This window comes from Eriocheir sinensis, chromosome 36 (genome assembly GCF_024679095.1).
Source record: "Eriocheir sinensis breed Jianghai 21 chromosome 36, ASM2467909v1, whole genome shotgun sequence".
Classification (NCBI taxonomy): domain Eukaryota; kingdom Metazoa; phylum Arthropoda; class Malacostraca; order Decapoda; family Varunidae; genus Eriocheir; species Eriocheir sinensis.
The window spans coordinates 289,638-316,994 of NC_066544.1; the positions used below are offsets into that span (position 1 = coordinate 289,638).

General features: G+C 45.0%; 1 protein-coding gene across 1 annotated transcript in view; it reads left to right on the forward strand.

Moving 5' to 3' along the window:
• The window catches only part of LOC127007598 (uncharacterized), a 221,191-nt gene that overhangs the window by 39,254 nt on the left and 154,580 nt on the right, over positions 1-27,357 (forward strand). Inside the window, exon 3 of the mRNA XM_050878744.1 lies at positions 21,575-21,685. Coding sequence (XP_050734701.1) covers positions 21,575-21,685 — 111 coding nt within the window. The remainder of the gene's footprint in view (positions 1-21,574; positions 21,686-27,357) is intronic.

Here is a 27,357-nt window from a genome sequence, read left to right on the forward strand (position 1 = left end):
GCAAGTAGTTCAGGATGAGATAGATAAGCTTAAGAAGAACAAGTCGCCAGGTCCTGACGGGATATTTCCGAGGGTATTAAAGGAATTAGGTGATGTACTCAGTGACCCACTAACCGACATCTTTAAGATGTCGTTAATACTGGCTGTGTGCCGAGCCTATGGAAAGTAGCTAATGTGACGCCGATTTTTAAAAAGGGGGACAGGTCGGTTGCTTCAAACTATCGCCCAATTAGCTTAACATCGGTTATAGGCAAGATGCTGGAGTCCATATTAGCCAGGAACATTCGGGAGCATTTAGAGAAACATAGCTTAATTCACGACTCGCAGCATGGGTTCACAAAAGGTAGGTCATGCCTCACCAATCTCTTGTCCTTCTACAATAAAGTATTTGAGGCGGTTGACAGAGATGAAAATTATGATGTAATCTATCTTGATTTTAGTAAAGCGTTTGACAAAGTTCCTCACCAACGACTGTTGCTTAAATTACAGGCTCACGGAGTAGAGGGTAAAGTTTTGAACTGGGTCAAGGCGTGGCTTAGCAATAGGAAGCAAAGAGTGCAAATCAATGGTAAAAGATCTGACTGGGGATGTGTTACGAGTGGGGTCCCACAAGGTTCGGTATTAGGTCCCCTTTTGTTTATTATTTATATCAATGACTTAGATACAGGAATTAGTAGTGATGTTAGTAAATTTGCAGATGATACCAAGATCGGTAGAGTAATTGAGTCGGATCAGGACCCTAGTATTCTCCAAGGTGAACTCAACAGATTGTATGACTGGGCGGATAAATGGCAGATGGAGTTCAATGTAGGGAAGTGCAGTATTCTGAGTGTAGGTAGGAACAACCCCTCACATAACTATTGCTTAAATGACACTCTCATAAGCAGGTCTGGGTGCGAGAGGGATTTAGGGGTCTTAGTGAGCTCTGATCTCCGTCCAAGGGCACAATGCATTCAAGCTAGAAATCGAGCTAATAGGGTACTGGGATTTATTTCAAGGAGCGTAAGCAACAGAAGCCCCGAAGTCTTCCTCAAACTATATTTAGCATTAGTTAGACCTCATCTTGACTATGCGGTTCAGTTCTGGTCACCTTACTATAGAATGGATATCAAAATGTTAGAATCGGTGCAGAGGAGGATGACTAAGATGATTCAGGGGTTGAGAAACTTGCCATACGAGGAAAGACTCAAACAGTTAAACTTGCATTCTCTAGAAAGGCGAAGGGTGCGTGGAGACATGATCGAGGTTTATAAATGGATGAAGAGCTTTAATAAGGGAGACATTCATAAGGTTTTGTTGGTAAGAGAACCGGGTAGGACACGAAGTAATGGGTTTAAACTGGATAAATTCAGATTCAACAGGGACAGAGGCAAAAATTGGTTTACTAACAGGGTGGTGGATGAATGGAATGGGCTTAGCAGTCATGTGGTGAGTGCCAATACAATTGTCACATTCAAAAATAGACTAGATAAATTCATGGACAGCGATATTAGGTGGGGTTAGATACACGGGAGCTTAGGGTCAAAGGAGCTGCCTAGTACAGCCCTACCGGCCTCTTGTAGACTCATGTGTTCTTATGTTCTTATATTCCTTGGGTTGTTCGGCAGCCATGCGTTTAAGCATTTTCTTAAGTGTGCCGTTAAAACGTTCACACAATCCATTCCCCATGGGATGGTAGGGCGTGGTATGTAACCCTTTGCACGCTAGCAGACGTAATACTTCCTCCATCATCCCTGAGGTGAACTGAGTACCCCGATCACTCAGTATTTGTCTGGGTATACCTACTCGGCAAAATATAGTCATGAGAGCTTCAGCCACAGTTTGCGTTTCAATATTCTTCAGCGGCACCGCTTCCGCCCAACGCGTGGCAAAATCTACAAGCGTAAGAATATACCGGGAGCCGTCGCTGGCTCGGGGCTCTATTGGCCCTACTAGATCTACCGCTACTCTTTCAAAGGGAGAGTCAATTATGGGCAGTGGCTGTAAGGGTGCAGGCTTTACCCTACCCCTATCTATAGTCTTTTGACACACATCGCACGACCTCACATATCTAGCTACGTCCTGGCCTATCCCTGGCCAATAAAAATGTGCTTGTACGCGAGCCAGTGTCTTGGTTCTTCCCATGTGTCCGCCTAGAGTAGTGCTGTGACCTAACTTGAGAACAGCCTCTCTGTATCTCGCAGGCACAACTAACTGCAATTTCCTTTCACCCAAGGGAGAGATAATCTGCCTATAAATCAAGCCACGCTGCTTGATAAAACTGACGCGGTTCTCGTTCAGCTGTACGACACTGTTTTCCTGCAAACGTTTGCGTACGCCGTGCAGGGTGTCGTCTCTCTCCACCTCCTTCCTTACGTCCTCGCTGTTAGTTAGATCTCCAAGAGATGTAACCGTGAGAGGCCTAACAGTACTCTTACGCTTAGCAGCTGCTCGGGTCACTACTGCTGCACCCATCTGAGGCTCACCTTCTCCTTCCACCCTTTCACCTTCTCCAAAATCCTCTGGATCCAACACCGCGTTAGGTGTTTGAGTGACTGCATTTTTACTTACCCCGTTAGTAACTCCGGAAATGTTGCCAATCAGTAAATCATAGAGCGGTGGTTCGAGTGTCACCGCCATGATCCAGCCTGTGTAATAGGGTGACTTGACTTGTATCTTGACTTCAGGAGCTATCACTGGCGCGCTATTCAACAGCCATATTTTACTACGTTTGCCTGTGAATTCATGGCTCCTAGCTAAGCTGTGCCTCAGTGTACAGATGGTAGAACCACTATCTCTCATCACCGTGACCTCTCCGTCTCCTACCCAACCTTTACTCAAATTCAACCGCTCATCGTACTGATTTGTGGCGGTCCCGGCCACTAGTCATGGATTCTGCGCCGCATCGCGAGACTGGCCGTCCACGGGAGGCACATGTGGTGTCGAACCCTGATTTCTACCATAATTACCATGCTGCGGGGCACTTTCTTGTCTTACTGCAGGATTTTTGTGCCACTTATTACCCTGATACGGTCGCGACCCATAACTTCCAGTCATCGGGCGCGGTGAATAATGTTGGTTACTTTTGGCGGATCGCACCAAGGGGGTGGCGACCCCTGAACCAATCTTTCAAGGGACTTCACTCGGCATATTATTGCTTTTAACCACAGGCCTTTTCGTCCTACTGTAGGCCTCAAAATAGGAATTAGCCATTTCTTTCATAACTTCTAATTTCCTCACCTTGTCTATTTTGAGCCTCGTGACTAATTCATCTGGGCAGGATTTTACGTACTGCGCACGGAAGATTAGGTCCTTCACACCTTCAACTGTCTCATCAGCACCGTCTTTCTTGAGCAAATTTAATTGCTGTCTCATCATCATTTATGGAGGCAGAGGAGAACTGATTCTTCAAATCATCTACAGACATTCCATAAGCTGCCAATAATGCCTCCTTCATATCTTTATACTCACGAGAGTTATTATCCAATCTATGAATCACCTCCAAAGCTTTACCTTCAAAAAGACTCATGAATTGCACACGCATGGTGACCTCGTCATATTGCATTAAGTTAGCGGCTTCCTCAGAACGCGCTACGAAAATCTCTATCTTATCTCCTTGTTTGAAATGATTAAGCTTTAGCTTTAGAGAAACTACTTAATTACTCTGAGAGTTATTACCATTCCCATTATTTCCCGCTAGATCGGCCATTTTTACTGCATGGGCTTCCTTTTCTCGTTCTCTCTCAGCTTCTAGTATCCGTAATTCTAGCTGATGCTGCTCTCGTTCTTGCTCTCTCGCTTTCTCTTGCTCTTTGATTATATATTCTCTGGCTTCCTTAGCATTGTACCCTAACACTTCCGCTTCCTCTTTCCACTGTGATGTAGACATCTTGCGAGATAATACTACGAGCCTAACAGCCAATACTTCGCCTATGGAGTGTGAGGTCAGCCCCTGTTCGGGCATCATTTTATGTGGGGTTCTTGAAGGGTCTGGACTTCCGAAAATCCCGTAAATTCTCAGCAATAAAAAATATAAAATAAAATAACTGAAAATTGAGTTATCAGACTCACAGCCACTCTATTCCTTATTATTATTTAAATATCTGACCAATCACATCTCTCATAGGGTAAGCAAAAGCCAGATAAACGTGCTCTTAAGTTTATTGAAGACAACAGAGACACTCGCTGGAAATTAAGAATAATTAATTAACACCAAGCACACAGCAACCTAGTAGCTATGCTAAAACATCCTAGGAATTAGATTACTTAGCTGCAGGTGGGAAGAAGCCAAGCCACACCTGGTCTTCCTCGTGGTCCGTGCCTGGAGTCCTTTTGGCCTCTTTTCGTTCCTCTCACTGCAACGTGCCGTGCCCTCCTTCCTCCCACGGGCTTCCCTAGACCTGAGTATACAATCACTCTGGAATTGTGGATACTACAGACAGGAAAACCCCACGATGGAGAACGTGTTGTGGAAGGACGGTGAGGGACGTGTGCTCGCGGCGAAGTCTCGGAGGAAGATGACTTGGAAGATGGCGGCCGTCCCACAATGCTCAGGCCGGGTTCCGCGGTCAAGATGCCAGCTCTCGCCATACGGTATCTCGTTTTCTGTGCAACACTTACTCTAAAACTCCCTAACGACCATGGAATTATTATTTATTAATAACTTAACACATGCCATTGGTCATAGTGGGTCGTGCATCCCACACATAGTTCAGCGTTGGCAATATTAACGAAATGATTTGAAATAGCGCGCGTTCCCGCCTTCAAGTGTTTCTTCCCGGTCTCTCAATCAAAATGGCGGGGGCCCCCGCGGCCACAGGCCACTCCTTGAATGATGAAATCATGACACCTGTGTTCTTTGCTGTAGGGCTGTCAGAGTCTGTTTGCTCCAGCCAACATTTACTGAAATACCCCTGAGTCATGAGTGAAGTGTTGAAACTGAAGGCAGGTGAAATACTGTGCTTAGAAATCTATTAGCATTTGGACTTTGATAGTATAAAGCCAGAGCAAACCTCCTCTCTTGTAAGTCATATCTCCTACTAGGCTTAGATCTTGGCATCTTGCAGCATTTTGAACCTGACCTTAGAAAAAATCCACACCTATTGGATCTAAAAAATTGCTGGCTCTGGGCAAAAACTGTCCAGGAGTTGTAACAGCCTGGGCTCTGAGATGCCTTGCCTCCCGGCACAGACGACAGACTATTTTGTGCAGCAATTTTCACTTTTTGTGTCTGAAAATACATGCAAAAATATTTAATCACAATTAATCACAATTCTAAATAATAAAATATGTGCATGTAATTGAATTATTTTCAGTGCTATAAGGACAGTGAATCTAAGCATTGACATTATGTCTGCACGCCAGCTTCGATGGAAGGCTTCACTCATATTGCCTGACAAGAGTAATATTTTCAGGAGGGATGGGGGAGAGGATACAACTGGAGACTCTTGACAGACGTAATGTCAAGATCTACAAGCACCCATTTTCCAAATATATCTTTGATGTTCAGTCCATACTAAAACATTTGTCAATGTGTTGCCACACTAAAAATCTAAAAATTCCCTGTTTCTCAGATGTTAGTCATAGCTAAGGCCTGCTAAACCATCCAAGTGAATCAAGAATGAGTTCTGGGGGGCAGCATGAGCCAATAATAAATGGCGCCACAATAAAAAAAATGCCTGCACCATGACGGGCCTGGGCCGACCGCCAGGCCCCTAAGAAAGACTACAGGCGCTATAGGCGGGTGGAAAAAAAAAAGGATCACATCAGAAGAATGGACAAAGGTTTATTAGTGGCACTTCAAGGTTATGCTACCTCTTCAAAGATTGGCCAGTCATGGTTTAAAGTGGAACAGGATAAACAAGAAACAGGCAGGTATCTGTGGACACTACTGTTACTATCAATTGCCAGCCAATGGCAAAATTTGAACCTATGCTATCAAGAACATAAGACCCATGTGCTGATCACTCGACTAATCGTAATGGTACTACAGCCATAGAAACATAATAAAGTTTAAATATATAATTCAAAATGTCAACCTTTTTACATAACTTTTTTTTTTTTAAAGATATGTATGTGTTTAACCTTTCTATATACATACTGGAATGAACCAAGGTTGTAGCCCTACTGCCGTTCTTTAAAAACAATGTGATCATGTTTTTCTTTCAAACTCATTGTTTTAGCACGCACACTGACTTCCATCAGTAATGATTTACATTGAATCATTGGTCTGTAGAGGGAAAGAGTGGGTGGATATAATTATCTCCGTCTAACTCATAGGGAAACTGCAAGAGGCCGAATGGCCAACACACGGCAGCTCCAGATTCCCCCCCGGGGTGGGATCCACAAAGGCTTAGTGCGTAGTTTTGGGCCCTTAGTGCGTGTTTTGGGAACATTGCGATCCACAGAGCTCGCGCGGTAATAACTACCAACTAATCGATGACGTCACAGGTTTAGCGCGCGATCCACAAAGCTTTTCGTCGCGCTGTGTGACACTAAATTAGCTTTTCGTCGCGCTGTGTGACACTAAATTTATTGTGAAATAACTACTGCCTCGGAGGTGTAGTAAACACTAACAATATGGTCATATTTCCGTATAAATGCTTATAAATCGCGTTTTTCAACTTGAAATATAACTTTGCGAGTAGGAGAAGCCCATTTTTTTGTAAAGTGATGAGATATACACACATTGAGAGGCATAATGATAAGTGTGGGCGGTATGGCAACGCTGACGCCAGGCCGGGGGATTGCCAGACCTTCCTCCTCCTTCATCTCCCTACCACCTCATCCATTCATCCATCCATCTCTACATTTGTCTCTTCGTAGAGGGACCATGGATCTTTGTCGGGTGACAGCCCATGAGCCCCTCGTTCTTTCCTTCCGTCCTTGGTTCCTGTCTGCCTCGATATTTTGTGCCATATTATTTTTAATTTGCTTTCTTCCTGCCTCAAGCTCCTCCTTATCTTCTTTTTCTTCCCGTTAAGCATGTTCTAAGGTAACAAGACATCGAACAGCAGAGTTACCTTGGCGTAAATGTGCAGCGAACTACGAGATAATTAAGTTCTTAGATTACGATTTAGTACAGTTTGCCTTAAAAGGAAGAAAAAATGAGAAAAGAGAACGGGTGTTTTGAACCAGCAGCTGGAGGGGCTTGCTACGATTGGCTGACGGTTTTGTAAACATGCTTGTGATTCGCTGCAAGGCCAATGACGTCATCAACCAATCAGCGGCTTAGCTGCCTTTAACTATAATGTAAGGGTTGCTTTGTGGATCTGAAGTTAACTTCGGTCGCTAAATCAATAGTGCGTAGTTATGTTAGTTCGTAGTTAGTGAGTATGTTTGTGGATCCCTGCCCCGGCGTGGCGTCTTCTGCCATCCCGTGTCGTGAGACATACCATCCTGATAAGCGCATGCGGGGGCTTGGTTTACAAACAGAGGATGGATGAATTCCAACGCAGTACCGTATCTTTTGTCGACTGCCTATTGTGATCCGTCCCACCTAAGTTTATTTTTTTATATTTTTAAAAGTAAATGATGACGTATGTCTTGAATTAAAAAATTGCTTGAAATATGAAAATTTCTTCCTGCACCCCTTGTATGTCAGTAAATATGATAAAATAGATAACCTGCAGCCCTTGTATGTCGGTAAATGTGATAAAAAAAATAACCTGCACCCCTTGTATGGATAAATGAGATAACCCACACCCCTTGTATGTCAGTAAATGTGATAAATGAGATAACCCACATCCCTTGTATGTCAGTAAATGTGATAAATGAGATAACCTACACCCTTTGTATATCGGTAAATGTGAAAAATGAGATAACCTACACCCCTTGTACGTATCCCATAAAATCTGCCATGCTGTCTTGTCGCCACCTTGCCTGGACAAACTACAATATCAACACTCTATGTTTGTAAACATCGGGTTCCGCTCATGCGCAGATCAGGGTTGGATTGTCTCACGATACTGGATGGCAGAAGACGCCACACCGGCTACCACGAACCTCTCACTCTCGCTGGCGTCGTGCAAGAGGTTGTTGCCAGGTACTCATGGAGCGCACTCAAATTCCATGCTCGTTCCCGGCGCTACCATCTTCCCACTAAAGACGCGGTTACACTAGTCACTGCTACCCCTGGGCTGGTCGATTTTGGCTGGGCTGGGCACCCTGCCCAGCCAAAATCGCCCAGTCATGGGTAAATTTGAGTGGACTCGCTGGATCGTTGCTCTCCCAGTGGCATGGCTGGGCGCACCGTGCAAAGTTGCCAGATTGTCTTACTCAGCCTCTTATATTTCCCGACTTCTGACCCAAAAACTGTCTCGTGGGCCCCAATAAGGAGACTCACTTATAATTATCGTTAAAATAGTTAATTCCTGATGTTTCTTGGCAATAAATGGCGCCAAAACCCGGTAAATACTATGGACTGAGTACGACAATCTGGCAACGGTGGTGCGCAGCAGAGGTACTGAGATACTGTAGTATTTAAACATAAACTAAAACCAAATTATCCTATATAATAAAATATATAAATATTATATTACATAATGAAATTATTAGTTTTTCAGTATAATTAATGATCACTAACGGCACACAAATTAATAAAACAGCATCTTCACACTCGCTTGACTTCGAAACCAGATGCAAACAGACACAGGCTTTCGTCGAGCCATGGTATCCCTAGAAAAAATCAATTTCATGGCCACAAGAGGGCATATGTAGCCTCCTGGAGGGCCTCAACAATATAGGCGCAGTCCTCCTTGCTTCCCATACCCATGGTTGTCGTGCTTTGTATACATCTGGGCTTGGCGGAAGAGCGCAGGCGGCTGGACTGGGCAGGCTTCTGTGTGACCACTTGCGTTGTAAACCAGGCCTACGGCTGGCTTCCAGCCCAGGGGTAACAGTGACTAGTGTAACCGTAGCTTTACCCAGGACACCAACTAGACAATATTACACATCCTATCAACCAAGCTGCCTCCCCGTCCCACCTAGTGCATCAAACGGTACGACACATTGGTCGTACGCGCTGCAAGATCCACCAACCACTTGCTTCCCCCCCCCCGGTTAAGAGGCTCCGCGAAGGGTGGAGTCCCATTCCCTCACTCACTCTCATATTCTCGCCTATCGCCCAGGACTTTGCAAAAACACAGACGGAATCACACGCCCTTTCCCATTGGAAAAAAATTAACCATGGGACAAAATTACCGCAGCCCTTACGATCACGACCCTTCCCAAGATAGGCAGTCGGCAATAACATTATCTACTTCTCTAATGTGTTTCACATCTAAGTTGTACTCCTGCAGCAACAAATTCCAACGGATGGCTCGAGCTGCTAGTTCTTGTATTTAAACTTGTCCAAAAATTGCAAAGGATAATGGTCGGAGTAGACCTTGATAACTAGTCCATAAGATGGAAGGTAAACAGTGAAATGTTACAGCGCTAGAAGAATGGCTAACAGCTCCTTCTCCACAACAGAATAGTTCTTCTGGGCTGAGTTAAACTTCTTGGAAAAATAGGAGACTGGGTGTTCCATCTCGTTCTCTCCCTGCTGCATTAACACAGCCCCTGCTCCCACCTAGCTAGTATCCACTGCGAGCACAAACCGTCTATTGAAGTCGGGTGCCCGCAGGATAGGGTGCTGGCAGAGCCACAATTTGACAGTGGTGAACGCAAGTTCACAGGCGGCTGACCACTCCCACTTCTTGTTTTTTTTCCGCAATAGATCGGTAAGGGGGATCAACACCGTGGAGTAGTCTGGAATGAAACGCCGGTAATAACCGATCATACCCAGAAATCGCTGGCGAGCGCGTCGACAGTGGGCCGCGGTTAAGGTGTTGATAGCCTCCACCTTGGCCCTAGGGGAGTACACCTGGCCGTGTCCCACAACGTACCCCAAATACTGTACTCTGGCCTGTACGAATTCACACTTTTGCAAATTAACCACCAATCCAGCCTTATCCAAGCACCTAATAAGCTTCCCCACGTGGTCAACATGCTCCTCCCAACAGATGGCGAACACTACATCATCGATGTACACGGTACAGTTTTCTACCCCCTCTATTACCGGGTCCATAAACCTCTGAAAAGTGGCAAGGACAGTCTTCAGACCGTAAGACATCACCTGACACTGGTATACCGCGCCATTAACCACGAAAGTAGTAACCTGCTTGGCGCGTTCCGTCAGTGGTACCTGCCAGTAACCTTTCACCAGGTCGTTTAGTGATGAGGGTCGCCGCCCCAATCATGTCCATTGAATCATCAACTCTGGGTAGAGGGTAGGTATCGGTCCTTGACAGGAAATTGGTTTTCCATAAGTCAACACATAATATGATCCTGCCGTCAGGTTTGGGCTGAAGGGTAACAGGTGAACTCCACTCACTGTACCCCCACTTAATTGAAATCGTGGTCCAACATATGCTTTATCTCCTCCAAAGACTTTTGTTTTAGGGGATTGAGCCTATTTGGCGGGAGTATCACAGGCTTGGCGTCCCTAACGTCAATATCATGTGTGGGCCATGTAGTCAAACCAGGAGCTTTACCAAAGACTCGCGAGTACTTGCCTAATCGACTACCAAACTCTTCTTGTCTCTCTAGTGCAAGATGGTTAAGCTTATTCCTGAGGGCAATTAGGCTATTTCCTTCCCACAACCCAGCTGGTATGACTGCATCGAAACCTGGGTCCTCCCCCTGTCCCTTTTTCTACACCGACTTCCAGGTCTAAGGAGGAACTGACACTAGTGTCCCTGTCAGCACCGAGTGTCAAGACTAGAGTGGCGCCTGCATTAGTGTCACCGGCCGTGCCTATCCCGCTAACCTGAGGTTGCTCCCACGGGACACTACTCATGCAATCAACCCTGTCACCTCCTTCACCTTCTTGACTACCTACTACCGGGTAGAAGGAGGCGCTTGCACTAGTGTCTCTGGAAGTGCCTCGCCCTCTATGTAGACGGAGGCTGCGCCAGGACACAACTCGGGCACTCAGAACCACCAACTCCCTCGCCCTCCTGCTCACCTCCCTGCGGGTAGGTGGCGTCTGCAGCCAGCCTCTTCTGGAGACTGGCAGGACGGTAGTGTAGCTTCAACATAATTATGTGGCATAACTGAAAGTCCTTGCGACTGTCTGGGGTAGCAACTAGGTAGTTCAGTTCTCTCACCCTCCTTTCTACTAGGTACTGACCGGGTACTGAACCGGGCAGCTAACGGTTTCCCTTGTAAAGGCAGCAGATCTAACACCTCTTCTCCTGGCTCTAAACTCTAACCTGGGCCTTTCGGTCATAGTAGGCCTTCGTTCTAACCTAAGCCCCAACTAACTGCTTACAAACCAACTCTAGGGCTCAATATAGTACCCCTCGGGTTCGACGAACAAAGTCGAGCTGTGGTTCGGCCTGACACCGCGCGGCGTCGCTCCAGACCCCGCACCCGATGGCCAAACACCGGTTCTTTAGGCGAGAACCCAAGCTACTCAGACAGTTCTTCTCTAACTGCAAACAATACAAACGGCACCGCCATATCCCAGTCCTTGCCACTATCAGAGCAGAAGGCACGCAACATCGTTTTCAGCGTGTGGTGATGTCTCTCTAACGCACCCAGCGATTGCGGGTGGTAAGTACTGGACAACACATGATAAATCCCCAAGTCAGCCAACATCCGCTTGAACAAATGGCAAGTATAATTGACTCCCCGATCTGATTACAACTCCTTAGGTAACCCAAAGTGAGTAAAAAAACAAATAAAATGTTTAACCACTGACTTGGCATGCATGCTTCTCATGGGTATTGCCTCAGGATACCGAGTGGTGACATCCATGATGGTAAGGAAATACTTGTTTCCTGCCGACGAAGGGGGAAGAAACCTCACTATGTCAATTTCACTCTAGTAAAGGGAGGTTCCACAACTGGGATAGGGACTAGGGGGGCCACGGGAATCACCTAATTCGGCTTGCCAACCAACTAACAAGTGTGGCACACCCTGGTGTAGGCAGCTACCTGTGCTGTCATGTTAGGCCACAAAAAAATTTGCCTCAGACGTTGCACGGTCTTCTTCACACCAAGGTGACCCGCCAAACGACCCTCGTGTGCTAGCTGCAGTAAAGACTCCCAGTACTCCTCAGGAACAACAACCTGTACCACATCACCCACCCATATGTCTGCCTCGGTGTCCTCGCGGGCCCACTGCCGATGCAAAACATTAGCAACGAGCATAAAATGCTTCTTACCGCCCCCTATACTCCTCTTCTCCCCCACTCTAGCAAACAAGCTAGGGCTGCTATGAAGCATCCTCCTGCTGCTTACCACACAGCTCAACCGAACCGACTAAGGCTAGCTCTATAGTGGATAACGGGTTAAAAGGTAAGGGACTAGTCGTGACATCTGGCGACAAAACGCCCTCTCCCTTGGTGCGCCCTCTATTGTACTGAGCAGGGGAAGCTTCCTCTTCCTCCTCCTCGATAGCAACCTGGACGTCAGACGCTCTCCCTGTGTATCCACAGTCGGCCCCAGCATCATGACTTGGAGGTGGGTTAACCTTAGCGCCACCTCCGGTGTACTGGTCAGGGAAAGCTTCCTTTTGCTCCTCCTCAATAGCACCCTTCAGCTTGGCCATAAAACGTGTAATGGCACAGACCGGGAGTGGGGGTTCCATCCTCAAGTCCTCGCTCCCGCCGGTGGCAGAGGCTTCAAAGGTTTCCTCTGAGACACCGACAGGGTCTGAGGGTGAAGGGAACACCTTCTCTCCCGCCAAGTCATTTCCCAACAGGAAATCTACCCCTTCCACTGGCAAAACATCAGCCACTGCCACTTGAGCTGCCGCTGTCACAATAGGACAATTGAGCTCGACATGAACGCAGTCGTAGGAGTCCATTGAGTTCATACCCCGACACAGCGCATACCTCCCCGTGCTAACAGCCTCCCAGTCACATTCCTGCACACCAACTGCAGTGCACATGTGTCCCGAAACACAGTAACTGGGTAACTGACGCCCTCAATCTTCATCTTACCCTAGCACATGAATGGCTTACACCAGTCCTGAGGCAGCTTCTCCGGTGGTGATGTCAGCCGCGAGTCGTTACTGGCCCGCTCCGGTGAAGTACTTCCTAGGCTACCTCCCAGACAATACGGAGGCATGCAGTCGCCCTCACCACCCTCCAGGCTTCTCTCGTCCACCTGGCCGGACCCAACAACCAGTGCCACTGATTTAGCATTTTCAATCGCCTACCACTTAGCACACTTGATATGTTCTGCCTGCTTGCATTAAAAACAGGTTACCTTGGGGATTGAAGTGGGGCTCTTATGCCCAGTAGACTTCTCTCCCTCCCGGGCTGTACTGGACTGACTGACTGACTGACACGACCCATAGATGATTGACACACACACACACACACACACACACACACACACACACACTTGTGGGCCAAACCTCACCGAGATCGACTTGGGTCACGGGGCTCTGCAGAGCAGCCCCCGGGTCAGCCTGTTGGTTCTCCCTCGCTTCTCCTCCTCCAATATCAGCAGAAACCCAACATAGCAAGGGGCATTTTTTGTGACATTAAGTAAAATCATGGTGACAGTCAGTGAGTGCAGTGTACTTGTGGTGCCATTAGTCCAGTAAATAAAGCTAAAAAAACACCTAGGTTCAACAAATTGCTTTATTTAGTTTTTCAATTGAAATGGGTTGGAAATTAGCTCTACTAGCCAGGATAAAAAATCTACCAAGATCTGCTTGGTGCTAATACTCTAAATTTACGAAAATCCAAGATGGCCGCCACCGATTCCGCCGAAAGCCAAAAAAAGTGTCTAAAACTATGTTTTGTATATCAAGACAGTCATTTCTGCTAATGTTAGTGCCTAATTTCTAATCATTTTTGAGATTATAGTACTATAATTCTCAAATTTGTGCGAAAATAATGTAACAATGTAATTCATAAATGAATAATGGCATTTTTATGAAGCTTACAAAGCACCAAATGTGTATTAACTTGCGTTTCAGGTCTTTGCAGGACCATTGTGTCACGTTAAGTTGGCTAGATTTAACAATAACAGACAGAAAATATCTAAAATATGATGATGAATATATCTGCCACATTGCGTGTGCAAATGTGTCAGCAACTAGGTTAATAAACTTGCTTGAGAACTGAAACACCTATTCATGACTTGAAAATCCTGGTACAAGTAACTATTTTTGTTGAATAAAAAAATACAGAAGAAATAAGTGTTTATGCTGAAATGAACCATACATAACCATAAACATGAAAATTAAGGGTATTATCGATAGAATATATACACCTTCAATCGAAACTTGACAAGACTAAACAGTTTCAATTGTACCTTTCACCAAAATAATCTTAATGTGCCTATATTTCCCCCATTTGCGTCATTAGTATATTCTATACATTGTATATCATATTGTCATATGCCGTCCTACTGACTGGACACTGGTGCTAAGTGAGTCATCTACGTATATACTAGATATCCACATCACATTTATGTTAAGACGTCAACCTTTATAAGTGAGCTAGTTGAGACAAATAACCTACCAATTAAAGCATATATATATATATATATATATATATATATATATATATATATATATATATATATATATATATATATATCTATATATATATATATATATATATTTATATATATCATAAAAACAGATAATCCAGACAGTGTACCTTGTTTAGTGTCTACTAAACCACTTGTGTAGGTTATGCAGTATGATCTTAACTATTCATTATTATATTATATTAATTTTAAGTTAATACATCAGACCTAGACTGAGTCTAGCAGTCAGCGTAATCATCCAAAGGCTCTGCTTCACATGTCCACCGCGGTATTGGTGCAGGTGATTCCTTTGCAGTGACCACAAGCCAAGCTACACAACAGTCCATTCTTACGACAGGAGCAGGTATTTTTGTCACACTTGCCTTGGCAGTTGCATTTCACAAGCTTTAGCAAGGATGCTGGAGCAGGATCCCTCTGCATCTTTACTATCTAGAGCTTCTCTGCATTCTGGCCTGTGTAGAGCAGTCAGACCCACTTGGTTGGATCAAGACCGTTGCCCAGCCAGGTCTGAACCTGGTGATACACTCGGTAGCTGTGGTATCTGGCTGCGTCACAGGTGGGTGGGAGGGATTCAGGGGGCAGATACACCGATATGGATGCCACCTTGCTGCTGAACCTGGCTACTCTCTCAAAGTCAAGGCTATTTCCAGGCTGACAGCTGTACAATACTTCTAGAGCAGCCTGACCATGCCTTTTAACATCGTCATGGCTCTGATTTGGCTTCATGAATGCGCTGGCATGGTTCTTGATTTGGTTACATTTGCCCATTGCCATAACCGTCCCTATGCCGTATGGCTTAGACACACTATTTCATCCTGTGACTGCATGTAGGAAGAGCAAGGAAGCTGCAAGGATGAGCTTGCAGGGTTTGGATGTTGATAATCTTGCTGGCTGGCTGCAGGAAGATAACATGATGGCTGGGACCGAGATGGTGCAGCAGCAGGACCAGCAGGTCTGTGTTGTCCCCAACAACAGTCACAGATCTCCTCTTGGCCACGGTACATGCTGTTGACACAATGTCATAATCTGCATCACCAGCACTGTGGTGGACTTCAATACCAGCTTTCTCCAGCTCACTGCCAGTGAAATACAGGAACTTCTGTTTGTTCTTAGGGTTTGTGAGGAATGCCTTCATCATGGTCAGATGCATCTCTGGCTTGAAATTGACTTCTGCACCGATGTTGCGTGAGCTTGCACGTCTCTGGTGTGCTTTATCCTTGGTCGAGGGACCAATTCCATACCCATCAAACACCACAACAGCATGATTGTAGTGGCTTCGTACATATTGCACATACAAACTGGACAGATTGGCGTATATTGTCTGGTTGGGCCACGGCAGTCGTTGCAAGAGTGCACCACCATCAAGGACATACACGACATCATCTGGGCAGTGACTCACTACACACGATGGTACCTTCTTCACCAGGCCTGCCTGCAGACTGGCTTTGTCAGGCAGACGCACCAGGAGACTGTTATCAAACAGAGATGTAGGGTAAGATGACAACTCATATGGGATTAAGCCTTGTGTGTCAACAGTCCCTGTAACAGCCACAACAAGGCGCTGGAACAGCTGTCTGGGGTCGATCTCCAGACATTCTCCATCAACAGTGATGTAGGTGAAGAAGGTCAGTGTGGTGACCTGATCCTTCAGGCGGATCTTGTACTCTGCAACCGATTTGCTGTACACAGATTGGACTATGGCTTGACCAATTGACTCTGCTTTGTCTGCATTAACAGTTTTGTCAGCTATGACTCCAGATGGCGGACTTCGCAGCTCCTTTGAATCCTGGGAGAAGGGTTTCCGTTCATTGAAGTAATGCAGAATGTCTGCACATCCTTGGCATCTCTGGTCATCCTAGCCGCTGACCTGTCCTTGTGGACATTTGCACCACTGGTGTCCTGAAGGCCAGTCAACTCTCGCATGGCCCAGTTGGCCTCTGCACACGCTGGGGCAGAGATCAACCATATGAGACTAGTCGACTCTGCAAACCCCCGACCTCTTGTCAGACCACCAGCTGCCTTAACGTTCCTCATGAGGACTTGTTCAATATATAGGTCGCTGTATATTCCTGCCCAGTAGTTGTTAGTTCTTCTCAGGCCAAATAATCCATCAACAAACTTCCTTTATACATGAGGATGAGTATCCTGCAGCTTCTCCATCTTGTTCAAATACAGGACAAGGGATTTCGTGTAGTTGTAGTGTCCTGAAGCAGCCAGGTAGGGCAGCATTTGCTGCAGAGCTTGCAAGTATAACTGCCAGTTACCTGTGCGACCAGCCGTGATGAACGTACGGAGGATAGCAACTAGTGTCATGTACATGAGCCAGAGCTTGACTGTGCGGTGTTCACCGAGAGATCCACGCCATTCTGCAAAAGCTGCTTTGAGTTGTAATATGGAATCAGATGACAGGGCTTTGTCCAGTGTCAGGAAATTTTCCGAAAACTTGTTTGACAAGCTGATCTACTGTTGTCAGAACTTCTGCACTGCTCTGGTCAGCTGAAAGATAAAACCACCACCACATATACCAACACCACAAGCACCATGTATATTACACATGAGAATGAATATGCATCACCATTACTATTAATTTGAATTAGTGCATGACTAGAGGGAGTAATCTACAGACACTACAAGTCAGAGTTACACTACGTGGTTACCTACAGACACTAGCTGCACGCTCATCATCATCTTCACACTCATCCACCTTGTCTGGCTGGTCATCATGTACCTGTACATCTATGTCTGATTCAACTGCTTCAGAATCAGAAACACGCCTCCCTGAAGTAAACACAGGACAACACTTCTCAAGTATATGCTCGAGGTAACAACATATAAAACATATAGAACATGCAAGGTACATGTATTTGCATCATGTTAAAAAAAAAAAAAAAACGGGAAAGATTACCTTCCACCCGATCTTCTGAGCTTGATTCCTCACTGAAGACACGGGGTACTGAGCATCTGTGCTGTAGCGATGGTGTTCAGAGCAGAGTCCACCAGAAGATGAGCCCTGACAGCACGTGCCACGGCCTTCCCAGAAAGCATTTGGTCCATACAGCCTTCGGCATACACCTGGGACATCACCTCCTTCAAGCCAGAACCAGCCATCAGACTACCGATGGATCCCAGGAAGCTCATCTCTGTGTGGAATCCACCCAGGATGAGGATGATCTGGTGCAGGGGACTGGCTCTTGGCTGGGCTTCGATGACTATGTAGGCAATCCATCACAACTGCTGGTCTAAGGTGATCACTGGAGTAGTGTTGTAGCAGAGCCAAGTTTGCTGATCATATCCACCAAGTCACGGTGACCGTACTTGTGATCCAGTGTCACGCTCAGACCAACTTGGAGCGGTGGGAGAAATGATCGAGGGCACGTTGACTGCATGATCGACTGGCCTATAGAGTCCATTTTTAACTTCGCATTCTTGCTCTTGATTATGTTGCCTAGGAGTAACTGCAGTGAGTGAGGCAGGTATGTGACATTTGCATCTACAGAACCCATGCCCGCCGTGGTAGGGTAATTGTTATAATGATGCTCCATGGACTTGATCTCTGTTCTGATGTACTTGCCAACACTTTCAATTAGCCTGTCCGTATCAGAGACTTCATTCAGCTCAAGAGCTCTGTCATGTGCCTCTTGAATTATGGATTTGACGTTTGATGTAAGAGCAACAATATTTGGAAGTTGTCTGACTGTTGTTATTGTTACCCTTGAACCATAATGTTTCTCCAGTTCTCGTTTTAACTGCACTTGGGTATATACATCTTCATCTAGCCCGCAACTTGTAACCATGTGTTGATGTAATTCTTTAAGTGTTATTGTTTCATCATCATTTTCCTCCAGGTATTCAAAGGCATACTGCAGAGGATTAACCTTTAAAGTAGATCTTGGGCGACCGACTCTTCTTCTTTTCCCGGAATATGTAGCTCCTTCTTGTGATGAGAAACCAGGGAAGTCTTTTCCTTTCAGGAACAAGTCCTTACATGTGTGATGGTAGAGGGCTTCTTCTGCAGGGAGGTCGTTCACAGCAGACAGACGTGATTTTACTTGTGTAGCCCAGTCATCTTGCCTGCTGTGACAGTGAGTAAGTATGTTCTGTTGAAAGCCAAGTGTCATCACATGACTATACTTATAATTGGCCTTGTTTGGATTCTTCTGGGCAAGTGACTGTTCCACAAACGCCCCGCAGAAGAGACAATGTGTTCTGAAGTCAAAAACACTCTCCAGATCTCAGATTATGTTTGGTTACAGCCAACTGAGAAGTTTTGCGTTTTGGGGCAGTTTTGACAGATTTCGGGTTTGTGTGTCTACTTCTATATATCTTATGCACCAGAATGTCATCTTGCTCAGAGAATACAATATCAGGTATGTCCAAGTCTCGGTCATGATTAGCTTTGTTGATTCCAGCACAACCTTTCTCAGTTAACTTGACATATTCACTTGACTTGTGAAGATCTATCATATGTCCGCAGATGACACAGGCCATGGTTCTATCAGCTACTTCTACTTCCCTCCACCATACATTATGCTACATGCACATGCAACCTATGGAAAAAGTAGAACATTTACAATCACGCCATTTGGAACACAATGCCACACAAATTCCATGCTTCACTTGCAAAGAAATCTGATGCATACATGGACATATTTTACAATTTTTGCAGAACAAATTTGGAAAAAAGGTGCTACATCTCTAAATGTGTAAGAATTAGCTTAAATCCTCTACCAGAAATGACTTTCTTGACATCAAAAACATCGGTTTAGACATTTTATTTGCATTTCTAGCCTTAATAACAAGAAAGTTATGGCACTTTTTGGATCTCGGCAGAACTGATGGCGGCCATCTTGGTTTTCGTGAATTTAGGGTATTAGCACCACGCAGATCTTGGTAGATTTTTAATCCTGACCAATAGAGCTCATTTCCAACCCAATTCATTTGAAAAATAAATAAAGCAATTTTGTTGAACCTTGACCCTTTATTTACTGGACAACATAAGGACACTGAGGAGTAGCAATGGCCGAGTGTGTCGCCGACGCGGCCTTCCATCCCGTCCCTCCGACACCCCTAGGCTCCCCCAGGTACACCAGCCCGCCCATCCTGCTGCTGGGAGAGGTTTGTTCAGATGCAGTAGTGTTGAGGCCGTGTCACTCAGGTGGGCCGAGATGCACGCCGCTCACCATAAAGGCTGTACAGATGTTCCCACGGTATACTACTGTCAGGCGGAAAGTAACGACTCTCCCCATCCTGTCTCGCTGGTTGCAGGGAATAGCATGTCACCGCTAAATCCATAATCGGAGTGACAGCCAATACCTCTTCTACCTGCACCCACGCCATTGACTGCCACCTGACCCAGCGTTTTGACCTTGGGATGACCTGGGACTAACACCTACCAGCCACCCGGAGAAGAATGCCTTTCCCACCCCCTCCCGCACCACCACACTGCAATCCACCACCTCACCTCCCCCCTTCAACCATCATCACAATATTCCCACCGATAATTTTGACCACCAATTGCCCATACCCCTTTCATATTGTTCTTTTTATTGTACTCCGAAAATGTATTCATAATGTGTATATTTTCAGCTTACCGGCTGCAATTCCTAAAGAAACAAATTATTATTACACCCCCTCCCCACACACACAAACATACTCAAACATATATACACAAAGACAGACAGAATCTCTCTCTCTCTCTCTCTCTCTCTCTCTCTCTCTCTCTCTCTCTCTCTCTCTCTCTCTCTCTCTCTCTCTCTCTCTCTCTCTCTCTCACACACACACACACACACACACACACACACATTTTTGCCTATAGTCCTTAAATGCAAAAGCTATAACACATAGGAGAATAATGAGAATAAAATATCATGGCGAACATTAAGATATTTATGATATATTAAAGGGTACTCTTTCAGAGAGAGAGAGAGAGAGAGAGAGAGAGAGAGAGAGAGAGAGAGAGAGAGAGAGAGAGAGAGAGAGAGAGAGAGAGAGAGATTTACACAGAAAATCAGACCACACAGACCCCATGGTCCAGACTAGGTGGCCTGTCCTTAAACCTAAGTGATTCTACATTAATCAGATGGCTCCAAAACGTTGCATTTCTACTCTAGTTAATATTAAGTTCAAGGAAGTGACGCTCGAGCTTGTTTTTAAAGGAGTCAATCGTGTTACACTGGACCACTGAAGATGGGAGCTTATTCCATTCTCGCACTACAACGTTGGTGAAGAAAAAATTGGTGCAGTCTGAATTTACCTATCTACATTTGAATTTTATGCCATTGAGAGAGAGAGAGAGAGAGAGAGAGAGAGAGAGAGAGAGAGAGAGAGAGAGAGAGAGAGAGAGAGATTTTTCTCTATTTGCCATATTGTTTCATCTTTCAGTTTTCTTCTTTCTTAAATTTATTCCTTCATTTATTTTAGCGGATATACTTCGACTGCCTTTTCATTTCTTATTTTTTCACTATTTTAGAGCAATAACTATTTTAACTTTTTTTACTAGTTCTGCATATTTTTACTTTTTCTTCTTTCCTTCTTTTATATTATCCTTTGTTTGTTTCTTCATAATTTATATACAACCATATATCTCCTACTTTCTACTTTCTAGTGCGTCCTTCCAACTCAGTGGCAAGCGTGCTTAACACCGAACATTTAGCTCACCCAGCTGTTCATCCTCCCTTGTGATGGTCGATAAATGGGTACCTGGGGAAACATGGGAAAGGTACACAATGATAACTCAGATGTTGCACTGGCCCTGTGTACCAGGCTCAAGGGCTGATTATGCGGAGATGTGCACTGCGGCAACGTGGGGCTAAAAGTGCATGTTCCGAACGTTACTTATACTTTTTAAATTACTATTGTTGTTTTTTTGTAAGTCCATCTAACGGTCCTACATTTTACTTCATTTCTATCTTATTGAACATAACCTTTTCTTTTACATTTGTCTCCATCTTTTCCAGCTATATTTTACAGAGATCCTTCCTTCTCCCCTATTTTTCCATTAAATAAAAAATTAACGCCTCTCTCTTTTCATCCGTCAGATATCCTACGTGGTGAACCCTGAAGGATATGAGACGAGACGGTACTGCTGGATGTCCGTGGAGCGAGGGATGCTAGTATCCTTCATCGTCCCCGTATGTTCCCTCATCCTGGTGAGTGAAAGGAAAGAAAGTGATTGGAAATGGAAGAGGAAAGGAGGGAAAGAAGGGAAAAAAGGAACGAATGAGTCACAAGGGGATGAAGAAACGACTTATGAAATGAGTGAAAGAGGAAGGAGAGGATACATATAGTGAAGATAGGAGTTAGATGAAATAAGTAGTTAGAAAATGAGGAAGGGTAAGAGTGAGGGTAGGAAAACAAGACGAGTTTGATAGTGCAAGTAGCGTTTGAGATGGGATTATATCTAGCATGGTAAAGAGAAATGAAAAAGATTTTGAAAGAGTAATTAATGAAGGGAAGATGAAGGCTACTGATAAGGCCGAACAATTAAGGAACCGAGACTCAAAGGTAACAAAAGTCTAGTAGAGAGGGTTTGGAAATTTGGTTTGTGTGTGTGTGTGTCTGTGTGTGCAATTCATCATAGTTTGATCACGCTCTGAACTTTACTCCCCCCACAAACCCGGGAGGCAGAGACAACCGCCAACTGAAACCCTGTACCTATTTATTGCTAGGGGTACGGACGAAAGGTGGCTGCCCAGTCGATGCTAACTACTGTATCTCTTTGTGTGCGTGTATATCACCACGGCCTGATCAGGTAGTGGATCACCAGCCAAGATCCTCCAGGTGAGAGCACCGCAATGGGGCATATTCATCATTACCAGATGTCACTACCGACTACGTCTTTGCGCCCAAGAAGCTTGAACTATTCTTTCAATTATCGTAAATTGCCTGTGTTTCTCTGGGACTTGTAACAATTACACTTCAGTAAGTGATACTATTGTTAATAAAAATATAGTTGATCATTCTCATTGTTTTATTTGTTGGTAAACGAGAGGAAATATATGACTACTGAGAGTTTCTCCCCACTGAAAATCTTTCTTGCACGAAATCCTTGCAAAATCAAGACGTAAAAAAAAATATAAATCACTATTTTTCTGAGTACCGCCTTCAACAAAAAATTATCAAAAACATTAGGGTGTATAGCATCTAGACAGAAACCGTAGCATCCATTGTTTGATCTCCGTCAGTCACTAGCTTCCACTCCAATAGTGTTAAACTCCGTCCTCAACTCCTGGCCTTAAACGTCATCACCTTTGACCTACCCACCCTCCTGATAGCAGCAGGCGTCCACGCAAGGTATTGATCCACCCCACTGAACAGTCATCAGTCAGTTGGTCGTGGAGTACAAGATGCTGAGAACGAAAGCCAGTGACCTCACAGAGACCCAAACAGTGGATGCTACCCAATAGTCCTAGTGTTGGTACGTTTCTGTCTAGTTGCTAAATGCCCTAAAATGTTACTTGATAAATTTCGTCGATTGCGAGACTGATACACCCTAAGCAGATTCTCAGCAAATATTGTAATATAATTTATTTTTTAAGTTTTATCAAGAAAGATTTGAATGAGGAGAAGTTTCCAATAGTCAAATATTTTCTCTCGTTTACCAATAAATAAAACAGCGAGAATGATTAAATACATTTTTTATTAACAATAGTTTCAAGTATTGTATTGAAGTGTAAAGGTTACAAGTCCCAAAGAAAAACAGGTAATTTACAATGATTGAAAGAATAGTTCAAGCTCTTTTGGCAATGGTAAAAAAAAGTTCAAGGAGACGCAGGTTCGCGTCGTCCCCACCGCGACAAACAAGCTGGCAATTTTTCAGTCATTACCGGGTAGCCCAAGACTACCCACATGCTCTCCTGAAGACCGTCTATCAGCGCGGACTCTAGTTTTTTTCCGAATAGAAGATCAAAGATGAACTCCGAGGGGGCAGCATGAGCCAAGCAAACTGGCGCCACTATAAACACTTGCATGCACCACAACGGGCTGGGGCCGACCACCAGGCGGTAGGCCCCACCAAGGGACCTTGTCAGCCTTTGTATGGAGTATGCATCTCACGTGTGGGGGGGCTCCACACACACAGCACTCTTGGACAGAGTAGTATTTTTAAGGCTCTTCGTATCGTCAACTCTCCTCTTCATACTGACAGTCTTTTACCTCTTAAATTTCGCCGCCATGTTGCATCTCTTTCTATCTTCTATCGATATTTTCACGCTGACTGCTCTTCTGAACTTGCTAACTGCATGCCTCCCCCCTTTCCGCGGCAACCGCTACACACGACTTTCTACTCAAGCTCATCCCTATACTGTCCAATTCCTTTATGCAAGATTTAACTAGCATCATCCCTTACATTGTAAACTATGGAATAATCTTCCTTCATCTTTATTTCTTCCTACCTATGACTTGAACTCTTTCAAGAGGAGAGTATCAAGACACCTCTCCTCCAGAAATTGACCTCTCGTTTGGCCACTCTTCTAAACTTTTTTATACGGGCAGTGATTAGCTAGCATTTTTTTCACATTATTGTGTTTTTTTTGCCATTGAGATGCTTCCTTTATTGTATATATATATTTTTTTATAAATAAGAAAGCCTACCGGCGACATAGGCTAAACGTAAGAAAAAAAAACTCCTCCTCCCTCATGCTCAAGGGGGAGGCAGTAACTGCTCCTTGTAACTGGAAAAAAAATTGCTTTCGGCCTGAGCGGGGCTGAAGCCTCAGCCTGCCATTCTAACAGTCCATTGGCCACTGAGCCGCCGGAGCAATGTTTGATTGTGTGTATGTGTCTGTGTGTGTGTGTGTGTTTGTGTGTGTGTGTGTGTGTGTGTGTGTGTGTGTGTGTGTGTGTGTTTTACAGATAAGGAGACAGTTCAAGGGCATAAAGAAAAATATAAAAAAAGCCCGCTACTTACAGCTCCTGAATAGAGATCAAAGGAGTGTCCAAAAAGAGAGATCAATTTCGGGAGGAGAGGCGTCCTGATACCCTCCTCTTGAAAGAGTTCAAGTCGTAGGCAGGAGGAAATACAGATGAAGGAAGATTGTTCCAGAGTTTACCAGCGTGAAGGATGAAAGAGTGAAGATGCTGGTTGACTCTTGCATAAGGGGTTTGGACAGTATAGGGATGAGCATGAGTAGAAAGTCTTGTGCAGCGGGGCCCCGGGAGGGGGGGAGGCATGCAGTTAGCAAGTTCAGAAGAGCGTCAGCATGAAAATATCGATAGAAGATAGAAAGAGAGGCAACATGGCGGCGGAATTTGAGAGGTAAAAGACTATCAGTATGAGGAGGAGAGCTGATGAGACAAAGAGCCTTTGACTCCACTCTGTCAAGGAGATCTGTATGAGTGGACCCTCCCCCCACACATGAGATGCATTCTCCATACGAGGGCGGACAAGGCCCATGTGCGGGGGAGAAGAACTGGCGGAGACGGTACAGAACGCCCAGCCTCGAGGAAGCTGATTTAGTAAGAGATGAGATATGAAGCTTCCAGTTGAGATTTTGAGTTAAGGATAGACCGAGGATGTTTAGTGTTGAAGAAGGTGAGAGCTGAGTGTTGTCAAAGAATAGGGGATAGTTGTTTGGAAGATTGTGTCGAGTGGAATGGAATGGTCAGAAAGGAAACCGGAAATAAAGGTACAGAGAGAAGGATAGAAATCGTAGGAGGGTAGTTTGGAAAGCAAAGATTTGTGCCAGACCCTATCAAAAGTTTTTGATATGTCCAGCGCAATAGCAAAGGTTTCACCGAAACGGCTAAGAGAGGATGACCAAGAGTCAGTTAGTTAAGTGTGTAACAGAGAGAGAGAGAGCAAAAAATATACAGAGTGGGAAAGACAATATATAAGAGAAAAGGAAGGTGTCAACGAAAACCAGGGAAAAAGTAAAGGAAAAGGGGAAAGTAAAAAGAAGATAGAAGGGAGGTGGAAAGAAAGATGGAGATGTGTTTGGTGTTTGTAAGCTATCTTGTTCTTTTAAGTAGGCGAGGGAATATGGATTTGAAAGCGGATGGGAAGGAGGGAACTTGAGGGAGGGAAAGGGAGGGACGGCAATAGAAAAATGGTGTAGTACTTCGTCCTTACGTTTAATCCTGGTAAGTGAGTACAAAGATACAGGAGAAAAAGAAGGAAGGTAAGTAATATTATAATGAAAAGGAAGGAAAGGATGATGATGATTATTGAGTTCTGCTCCTGGCGCCGCAGGGTTATATGGCGCCGAATTTAACGCAAAATATTGTATAACATAAAACTATAAAAAAAACGGTAAAATAGTTAAAAAAAACATGATAAAATGCAACTCAATTAAATGTCAATAAAACCTACAGGAGGTTGAAGACACCAGCCTCCTGAAGGAAGCCATAAGCGTCATACCCCGGGGATAGAGTCTTCCTTCCCAGCACTAGGGAAAGAGAGAAACTCCCATCTCCACCACGACACCGGGAGAGGTACTGCTCTTGCAGGTTCCCCAAAGTGGGGCACTCGACCAGCAAGTGCCGCACTGTCAAGGGGACCAAGCAGTCATCACAGTAGGGCTGAACTCCCTGGGACATAAGAAAGCCATGTGGATATCGAGTGGGATCCACCCTAAGGCGGACCAGGACAGTCTCCCTCTTACGACTCCTTGTATAGGAATACGACCTGGGACGCACAGCCCTGGTCGTGACTTCCCCCATCTTTTTCGTGGCAATCACAGCCTCCCACCTGCGCTGCCACACCATCTGGAGTGCAGACCGCACGGTGGAATATAGGTCCCTAAGTGGAAGGGTGCACTGTGAGGGAGGACGAGAAGCAGCGGCCCGCGCCACCTCATCGGCCTCCTCATTACCATGCAGAGATACGTGGGCAGGTACCCAACACAGATTTATTTGATGGTCACGCATTTTGGCCAGAACCAGCCAGCTGAAAACTTCTAAAACTATAGGGTGGGTGCTCCTAAAATCTTATAATGCGGACAGGGCTGCCTGTGAGTCAGAGTAGACAGTAAATGTACCTACAGGCAAAGTGAAGATGGTGCGAATCGCTAAAAGAATGGCAGATAGTTTTGCGGTAAATATAGAACCTATAACAAGCTGGAGTAGGTAGGAAGACACCTACCGAACGGGCGCAAGCCACTCCCGGTAAGGTATATATGGGAGGTGAGAAGGGAGCTGAAGCCCTCCAAAGACCCTTCCCATGTCCTCACTAACCGTTTCCCTATTGTCTCACCAACACCGGAGAGTAGTTCAGCATGCTCTCTAAAGACAGATCCTCTCTTTATCCACACCACACTACATTCACACAACATATACACCTTTTCCCAAAATTAAAATTTCAAAATGGCGCACATACACCAAGCCTCGGAGTCCCCGCCTGGGGGGGGGACCACAAATTCCCCCAGGGAGGACTCCCCTTCTGGCTGCCGACCCGAGAGGTGTCTTGATAACTCCTCGAACCTCTTTCTTCTCAATTTCTGCAACATTCGCTGTCTTCGCTCTAATTTTCATTCTGTGGAACATCATCTCTCCTCCTCTAAACCTCACCTTCTCTTCCTTACCGAAACACAGGTTTCTGAGGCTACTGACAGCAATCTCTACTCTGTTCCCTCCTACTATCTCTATCCTAAATTTCAATCCAAAACTTGCTCTCGTGCCCACAACCTTGACTCTTCTGAATTTTTCCACCATCTGGCTAAGACTTCATTATCATTCTATTACTAAATACATCTGTGCTGTTTATCTCTCACCTAACTCTACCAACTATGTAAAATTCTTTGACTATTTGAATTCTAAAGTGGAGCACATGTTGACCCACTCTCCCTTCGCTGAAATCTCCATCCTAGGAGATTTCAATGTTCAC